General features: G+C 57.7%; 1 protein-coding gene across 2 annotated transcripts; it reads right to left on the reverse strand.

Annotated features, from left to right (window-relative positions):
- Positions 1 to 6,167: 6,167 nt before the first annotated feature.
- On the reverse strand, positions 6,168 to 8,844 carry OLFML3 (olfactomedin like 3). Of its 2 annotated transcripts, none has more exons than XM_032132899.1 (3): positions 8,673 to 8,844; positions 7,602 to 7,887; positions 6,168 to 7,163 (listed from the first exon to the last, which is right to left on the reverse strand). In XM_032132899.1, exons 1-3 carry the CDS (start codon positions 8,778 to 8,780, stop codon positions 6,376 to 6,378), a joined length of 1,182 nt encoding a protein of 393 aa, XP_031988790.1. In that variant the 5' UTR covers positions 8,781 to 8,844; the 3' UTR covers positions 6,168 to 6,375. The 2 variants fall into 2 exon arrangements, with proteins under 2 accessions (XP_031988790.1, XP_031988791.1); XM_032132900.1 differs by lacking the exon at positions 8,673 to 8,844 and adding an exon at positions 8,566 to 8,658.
- Between the last annotated feature and the right edge of the window lie 94 nt (positions 8,845 to 8,938).

The raw sequence follows: 8,938 nt of genomic DNA on the forward strand, positions 1-8,938 counted from the left end.
AAGCTGAACATTTCAATTTCCGAGGCAAACCTGGGTCGGGAATGGGAGGAGGTGGCAGCTGACGCTGATATTGGAGGGGCTCAGTTGGAGAGGAATACTTCTCATTTAAACCCCTGATTTCCTGAAAACCTACACTCAGGGGAGAATGGACAATTTCGAGCCAGGCTGAGAGCTGCAATTTCCTGCAGCAGCCACTCACAAAGCCGAGAGTGGCTCCATGACCTGTGTGGTGCCAAGGATCCCCCAGGTTGCAAGGCTTGGAGCAATTTTAGGTTAAAAGGGAATCATAGAATCATGGAATGGTTTGGGTTGGAAGGGACTTTAAAGATTATCCAGTTCCAGCCCCCCTGCTCTGGGCAGAGAATCAGACCTTTCATTTTTTCTCTCCTGAGCAAATCCATGGAAGTGCTAATCTTTGCATCATTTTCATTTACAAGGGTTAGGAGGTAATTTAGGAGAAATCCATTTAGCTGAGCAATTAGCGAGTCAATAACACACTTCTGCATTTTATTAGAAATAGAAAAATTGGTAATTTCTGTTTGTTTTGACCCCACCTCTGCAGTAATGGCAGCAATTTTCTGGGATAATCCCAGTTACCATGGTTATATCTCCCTCCAGGTCCTTGGCCACCTGCAGCAGGAGGACACAGGAGCGTGGGCAGAGCCAGGGCTGCTGTGCTGGGGGGATTGCCCCAGCCCCCCCAAATTCTGCATGCTGGTGTCACTCCAGTCTCCCCTGCCCTGCCTGCACCACTCATCCTTCCCCAGACATCAGATGGAAAGTCAGGAGGGCTGGGAACCCCAAATTTGCTGCTCCATCCCAGCTGGGGATGAGGGATTTGGAGGCAAAGAGACAAAAAATCTCTACCTGATATTTCTTGGAGCTGACTCACAATCCCTGAGCTGCAGCACTGGGAAAGAGACCCCAACCCTCCTTTCCCAGGGAGAGTCACTTCACCCCTCAGCACTTTTGCTTCAGGAAGAGGGATTAAAGCAGAAAATTCAGATCTATTCCAAAAAGGCACTGGGGAGCTGATTTTGAGAAATTAAAGAACTGCTTAGCTGAATAGCTGAGCTGGTATTTTTCTGTCCTCAGGAAACAACTTTGATATAATAGCATTAGTAATAATAACACCCCAAAGAAAATCCTGGTGAAATCATGTAGACTGCAGGATGCGTGAAATCCCTGGGATGGGGCGAGCTGCCAGCATGGGTCCTCCTTGTGTCAGCAAAATCCCTCCTGGATGGGATGGAGACACATTACCACAAATGGGAGCAGCTCAGGAAAAATAATCCATCTCAATCAAAGAACCAAAATAGCAGAAAAATCTGCTAGTAAATGAAGCTCTCCAGAAAATACTGAAACTTGGTGCGTCACAAGCCACCGCTCTTCTGACAGGGCTGTGAGCTCCCAGCTTGAAGACTTTATTTTATTTCCAGAGGGAAGGAAGGAGTAGACAACACTGGGAAGCATGAGAGGAGCCTGGGCATCCCCACGCTGGCTGGGGCAGGGGGGACCCAGCTCTGCAGTGGCCCCATAGTTCTGCAAAATTCATCCTTTAAAAAGAAATTTCAGTTTCTGTCCCTTCCTTTTGGGAGGATGTAGCACATCTCTGACAAAGGGAGAGGACAGTGCAGGGGGTGTGAGTACTCTGGAGGGGTTGGGGGGCTGGGGAGGGATGAGGGGAGCTCTGGGCCATGGAAGATTTGGCAGGAGCTGGGTTTGGTGTCTGAGGAGGAGAAGTGGGGCTGGGGGAAGTGGCTGGGCCCAGCTGGGGCACAATGTGCTCGTCCTCCAATCTCAGCAGCAGAGTCAGGATCTCCCCCAGGCAGGAATGGCTCTGAATGAGGGGACCCCCAGGGCTCTGCCCCTGCCAGGCTGAGCACCCCTGGCCAGACCAGCTCCAGGTGAGGGGCACACATGCCAGGAAAGCCTCCTCTGGCACCCCACAGTTCCTGTCCCTGCACCCAGAGCCCTCCTGTCCCCAAAGCCACCAAGTGCTCTGCAGGTCCCTGAGCTCCCTGACAGTGCCAAGACGAGAAATAACAGAGCTGGGCTGGAGCACACATTCCAAATCCCTGCTACCCATCCGAGATCCCACCTTCAGAGGGATGATTTCCATGTCAGGAAGCGTTTGGGGTCAATTTGGTTTTACTTTTTCTGCACTGCCATTAGGAAATGACGAGGACTGTAAGGGAGGTGCTGCCTCTCCGTGTCCCTCTTGGCCCGTCCGAGCTCATCCCAAGCCCCGGTGCCCTCCCAGCCCTGCTGTCAATCCCTGGGGGGAGATTTGCTGCCTCCCGACTCATGTGTGATGAGTTACACCTCAACCAGATGTTCCGTGGGCAGGAGAACATATTCGAAGTTAAAAGCCAGCGATTAGAGTTGCCAACCAGCCATTAAGAAAGTATTAAATGGAGAATTATCCCCCTCTTCCTGTTTCAATACAATGGGAGCTTCATAATGCACTTGTTTAAGTTGCCTGGTTTTAATTTTAGTTCCCGTGTTTCTAACAGGGCACGCAGAGCCATTTCACTTTATCAATAGCTCCTGTGAGCTGGAAAAGTCAGGGAGGGGAATAACGTCAATATCCTTGAGAATTAGACAAAGGAGGGAAAATTAGCCCAAAGATGTCAGTTTCTCTTTCCCACTGATAACACAACTTCCCAATTTACTTGACCAGATTGCCTCGCAAAGAGGAGTATTTTTCAAGAGGAGCAGAGATGAAAGGGATTGTTACTTATAGAGGCTCTTCTTTAAAGAGATTAAGTATTTGGCAATTAAAGCACGAGGAGCTGCAGACTCCCAGGGGAAGGCTGGAGCAGCCCCATTAGCATATTTTCCACTAACCCTTCCTTTTGGAAAGGATGATCCCACTGCCCCCGCCCGGGGCTGGCTGTGGGGCTGCAGCCCTGGAAGGGGGAACAGGAGCAATCCTGTGCCCAGAGCCACCTCCACTGGGACCAGAGGCAGGGGAATGAAGGAATGAAGGTTTTTCACAACCTTTTTGTGGGGAAGAGGGTCTGGCTGTCCGTGTCTGCTCCAGGTAACCGGCGCAGGACCAAACTGGGAGAACAGGGAGTCTCTGCCACGGGTGACCTTGAGTCAAGGCTGAATTTTCCTGAAACTCTTGTCAGTTCAGCAGGAATGGCTGGGAGAGCATAGGCAGGGCAGCCAGGGCTGGGGCAGTGCAGGGCAACTGGGAGCAGCCACAAAAATCCACCTCCACACAGGACAGAGGCCCCTGAGGCAGCCCTGCCAGGGTCCCTGCATCCCGCTGGGGTCCTGCACCCAGCTGGAATCCCTGCATCCCATTGTGGTCCCTGCATCCCACTGGGGTCCCTGCATCCTGCTGGAAGTCCCTGCATCCTTCTGGGGTCCCTGCATCCCACCAGGGATTCCTGGGTCCCACCGAGGGAGCCCAGGCCATCCCATGGGCAGGGCTGGAGGTGCTGCTGCTCCCACTGGGGGTCCTGGCTGGGGCCGGGCAGTGCCAGGGTGGCTGGTGGGGACAATCAATACCCCTGAGGGCACCAAGGGCTCTGACAACAACTCCTCCAGCTGTGGCACGACCTTTGCTTTCTCCTAATGTGGTCAATAAATATTTAAACAAGAAAAGAAAGGAATTGATAACCCCGGCAGGAGATGGCGAGTTCTGGCACCTGCAGGAGGCTGAGCCACCCCCGTGAGGGTGGGGGGTGTCCATCCCATGGCAAACAGGAACCTGTGTCCCTGCTGCTCCCCTCTTCCATGAGTGACCCCTCTCCTGTGGGATATCTGGCAGGAGAGTCACCCAGACAGGCCAGCCTGAGGTCCCTCACACCCCTCCGTGGCACTGGGGGATGGCAGGGACTCAGCTCTGGCAGGAGAAGGGTGACCCCATCCTGGAGGCAGCCTGGGGACAATCTCTGCTCTCTGTGAGCAGGGACAGGACCCAGGGAAGGGCTGGGGCTGGGCCAGGGCCAGGGCAGGCTGGAGAGCAGGGAAAGGTTCTTCCCCCAGAGGCTGCTGGGCCCTGCTCCCCAGGGAATGGGCACGGCCCCAGGGCTGCCAGAGCTCCAGGAGCGTTTGGACAGCGCTGCCAGGGATGCCCAGGGTGGGGCTGTTGGGGTGTCTGTGCAGGGCCAGGAGCTGGACTGGATGGTCCTGGTGGATCCCTTCCAGCTCAGGATATTCCCTGATTCCATGAGCACTGAGGGTCGTGGTCCCCACCCCCCCACCCCCGGGTCACAGTGTGCCTGCAGCCAGCTCAGAGCTGAACCACCCCTCTTGGTCACACGTGGCTTTTGTCTCAGTGTTTGTCAGCAGATGGAGATGAGGCTGTTCCGTTTTACAGGAATTATTCCAAGGATTAATTAGCTGATGTTTCCTGGAGTACTTTGAAGATGTGGAGTGTGAGATAAGTGCTGTGCTCTAGAAGCCCATCGGGCACTGCAGTTATTTTGTTCATTCTACTCCTCATTCCCAAAGTGTTCGTACAAAACAAATTCCACAGGAGCTTGTGGGGCTCTGATTGACCTGGTTTAGTGAGGGGCATCTCTGCCCATGGTCCTCAGCACAGGGAGGACGTGGAGTCACTGGAGCGAGGCCAGAGGAGGCCACAGAGCTGCTCCGAGGGCTGGAGCCCCTCTGGAGCCAGGCTGGGAGAGCCGGGGGTTTTCACCCGGGGGAGAGAAGGCTCCAGGTGTCACAGGAAAGTGCAGGTCTGATGGTGCAGGACTCGTTCCAGGCTACAAGATGGTTTCTGGAGCAGAATCATTACCGCCCCATCAGTTTTAATTCAAGCTGGAGAAATCATCGGTGTAATTATTTACTACTGTGAGATTTCTGAAAATTATATTTCTTTTACCGCCATTATTGATCTTGAAAAGGGCCATAAATTAACTTGACAGTTCACAGAGTCCTTCACACTTGGATGGTTTCTCTGCTTGACTTGCACTGTGTGTTGAACTTTCAGCACCAGCCAATTACAGTCATTCAAAGTGGGTATTTGAAGATTTTTCTTATGCAACCAGTTTGATTATAATACCAAAGAACTTGAGGCAAATACCAAGTGGCCTCCATACGGCAGGACAGTTTGGCTGGAGCTGGGCATGGGGGGATGCTGGATGGGCTTTAGGGTGGCACTGGGATGGCATGGCCACACCACAGCCCTGGGAGAGCAGGTGGCCATGGGGGCCCCTCAGGCGCTTGGCAATGGTGCTCCCCACGGGGCTGGCACCTCCCTGGGGTGCCCAGGCAGCTCCTGGCCTCTCATCCCAAAGGCAGCCTGGCACTGGCACCAGCAGGATGCAACCCTCACCCAGCCAGCCTGGCCCATGGCTTCAATGCTTGTCCCCAGAATGGACCTCTGATGGGAAAAAGGGACGCTCGCGGCACTGAAACCCCTCCTAATCCATCCTCTGTGCCCTCAGGATGTTGTGATGGGATCAAATCACAGCAATCCTGCCTTTCTGGGGGCCCAGGGACAGAGATGGGACAAATCCTGCACCCTGCAGGGGTGGGGGGTGAGTGAGAGCACGAGGGACAGTCTCTGCTGGGGCAGGAGGGACGTGGCCTGGGGGAAACGTGGGGCTGCCCCCAGCCCCCGAGGAGCTCCCAGCACCTGCCCTGTCCTGCCCCATCCCCTCTGGGGCTGCTCTGTGCAGGAACTCGGTGCCAGAGGAAGAGGGGATGGAAGGGCATGGGGGAAACCTTACATAAGGTGGAGATTCTGCGGCTGCAAGGGGAACTCTGCTGTGCTTCATTAGAAACAAAACTCAGTAAATCAGCAACATCTGGGGCCTGCTGGCTGTGGCGCCGCCCCGGCATGGGAGGGAAATCTCCTGTTGTCCTCCCAGATTAAGGGATTTTGCTGTTTGCTCACAGTTTTGTACATGTAAAACAAGCTGGCCCCGACCAGCAGCCTGCCCAAAGCCTCAGCTTCAATCTCTGCCCTAAGCCCTTCCAAAACCCTCACCCAAAGCCCCCAACATAAACCCCTGCCCTAAGCCCCAGGCCAGCCCCCTGCCCAGGCACCCTCCCAAGGTCTGTCTGTGCTCGCTGCTCTGAGCCCTGCACGGACACCCCACCCTTGGGAAGTGTCTTTTGGGGTGTCTCAGGGGCGACACGGAACTCAGGGCTCTGACAGCCCTGCCCAGCGCCCCACGCTCCCCCAGGCAGATGGCTGCACTTCACTGCATAGTATTTATTCATTATATCAGAAAAGAAAACCTCATTAAATTAGTCCAGGACTCTGCAGGGTGCTCCCAGGCAGGGACACCCGGTGCTGGGGGGCGGCTGGGGTGGGGGTCCAGCATTTCCTCATTTCACAGTGATGGGAGAAGGGGCAGAGACGCCGTCCTGCGGGCTGGGCTGGGCAGCGCCGGCGGCCCCTCAGACCTCCAGCTTCTTCTTCATCTCCATGCGGTAAATGATCTGGTAGCCGTCGTCCCAGGCGTAGATCTGCCTCTCCCGGGGGCTGTACTTGAGGCTGGAGTGGGAGCCGTAGCGCTTGGGGAAGTAGACGAGGGAGGCGTCCTCGGGGGCCAGAGTGCCGCTGACGTCGAAGACGCACTGGACGCGGGCGCGGCTGGGCAGGCGCGTGTTGTACACCACGTGCAGCGCCCCGCACACCACGAAGGCGCCCTCGGCGTTCTCCCGCGGGCACGGCGTGTCCCACATCTGCTCGATGTCCAGCGAGGCGGGGTCCAGCTTGGCCAGGCACATGTTCTTCTCGTCCTCCTTGGTGGCGTAGATGGCCCAGAGCCCCTCCTCGTCCGCCGACACCTCGATGTAGGTGGAGGGGGAGAGCCCAAAGACGGGGATCTGCTCCTCGGCCGGGAACACCGAGCTGTCCACCACCGTCTTGTTGGCCAGGTTGAACTTGATCACCTGGAAGGACAGGCCCTGCTGGCGGATGTAGTAGAGGTGCCCATTGTAGACGAGGTGCCCGGTGCCCACCCAGGGGTAGGGCAGCTTGATGCGGGCGGCCTTGCGGGTGGCAGAGAAGAGGGTGAACTCCCGCATGCGGGGGAAGACGTAAACCGTGTCATTGGCGGTGCCGTCGAACACATAGATCTTCTCCGAGCTCCCCGCAGCGTCCTTGGTCCAGAGCCCCGAGGCACTGCCGAAACGCTTCAGGATCTTCATGGCCCTGATGCTGGCGATGGTGTCACTGCAATCTGCAGGAGTGGGGCAGCCGTGACAGCCTGGGAACCGCCCGGCCCTGCAGCGGGACTGCTGCTGCCCCATGCTGCCTTCTCACCCTGTCCCACCGCGGCCCTCAGGCAACTGCCTCGAAAACTCGCTGAAGGGGTTTGAGTGCATCCCTGGTGGCATTGAGAAGTCCCATAACACACCCATGCCATGGGCAGGGGAGCCACCCTCACCCCAGCCCTGCCCCAGAGGCTCGGAGATGCACAGGGCTCCGGCCTGGGGCTTGGATGCAGCTCCCAGGCTCGGGGGGATGCAGGAGCTTGTGCCAGAGGCATCTGAGATGCCCTGCTGGGACACAATGCCACAGCCTGTGGCTGGGGGACACTTGGACTGGGGTGGGCTGGGAAGGGTCGGGGTAACCCTCACACAGGACCATTCCCCAGGGAGCCACAGCAGCCCCTCACCTGTGAGCTTGGTGTACTTCTCATTCTTCCTCTGCTTGGCTGTGGCCACCTGCTTGTCCATCAGCGTCTCATCCACCTCCACGCAGGGTGGGGCAGGGTTCTGTGTCTCCAGGTAATCCACTTCTCGCTCCAGCCGGTCCACGCGCACGGCCGCACTCTCGGCCTCCGCCCGCATCGCCTCCCGCTCCTTCTCGGCCGCCTCCAGCATCCCCAGCACCTGGTTCTTGAAGTCCCGCAGCTCCGTGGAGTAGCGGCTGCTCTGGTCGTGCCACTGTGAGATCCTCTCCTGGGGTGGCCAAGGGGACACTGAGGTCTCCAAACCTCACAGCCCATCAGTGGCAGCTGTCCCAGCCTGCCCGGGCTGTGGGAGCCCCCGGAGCCACACGGGGCTCGTGTCTCTGGGTCCCATCCCACCCCATTCCTGTGGTGCTCCCAAACCCACGCTGCTCCTGTGTTGCTTCTGCAATGTTCCCAGACCTGTGATGCCCATTCCTGCAATGCTCCCATGATGTTCCCAGACCCACAATGTTCCTACTCTTCCATGACACTCCCAGGCCCATGACGCCCCCACTCCCGTGTTGCCCCAGATCCGCAGTGCCCCGGCTCTCCCATGACACCCCCATGATGCCCCCATGATGTTCCTGAACTCACAATGCCCCCCACTCTCCCACGATGCTCCCAGATCCCTGATGCCTCCATTCCTATGATGACCGCATGAAGCTCCCAGATCTGCAATGCCCCTGCTTTCCCATGATGTTCCCAAACCCGTGATGTTCCCATTCCTGCGGTGTCCCCATGGTTCTCCCAGACCCGCAGTGCCCCTGCTCCCGAGATCCGCCTGTCCCGCAGCGCTCCCACGCCCGTCTTGCTCCCGTGCATTCTCGTGCTGGGCTGTGCAGGACCCTGGCGGGGGCTGCCAGGACACCCCACACCCTGCTCCGTCTCCATCCCAGCTCCTCCTTACCCAGCTCCGCTCCCAGCCCCGCCGGCCTCCATGGAGAAGGGGTGGGAGCCCCGTCATGGGGCGATTCGGGGTGTGGGGCGGGTGTGGGGCCCTGCTCGGGGCTGTACCTCCAGGAGGGTGAGGCGCCGCTCCACGTACTCCATGAATTGCTGCTGCTGGGCGCGCAGGGCCGGGGCGAGGAGCGGCAGGAGCAGCAGGCAGCGCCAGGGCCCCATGGCCGGCAGCGAGAGCAGCCTCCAGCTCAGTGCTCAGGAATGCTCCGGCCTCCCCAGCCCTTATTGAATCCAGATGTGCAGAGGGAGGAGAGGCTGCTCCTTCCCCGCAGACCAGCCCCGGGCGCTTTAACCCCTTCGTGCCCCAGCAGTGCCCCCGA

The sequence above is a fragment of the Corvus moneduloides genome, chromosome 24 (assembly GCF_009650955.1).
Source record: "Corvus moneduloides isolate bCorMon1 chromosome 24, bCorMon1.pri, whole genome shotgun sequence".
Lineage (NCBI taxonomy): Eukaryota > Metazoa > Chordata > Aves > Passeriformes > Corvidae > Corvus > Corvus moneduloides.

Bases quoted from the DNA above. Each gene is read 5' to 3' on its own strand.
- OLFML3 (XM_032132899.1), bottom strand. From the start codon at position 8,780: ATGGGGCCCTGGCGCTGCCTGCTGCTCCTGCCGCTCCTCGCCCCGGCC. The intron at 7,888-8,672 runs GTACAGCCCCGA...TGGCCACCCCAG, and splicing joins GGCGCCTCACCCTCCTGGAG to GAGAGGATCTCACAGTGGCA. The intron at 7,164-7,601 runs GTGAGGGGCTGC...CCACTCCTGCAG, and splicing joins GAAGTACACCAAGCTCACAG to ATTGCAGTGACACCATCGCC.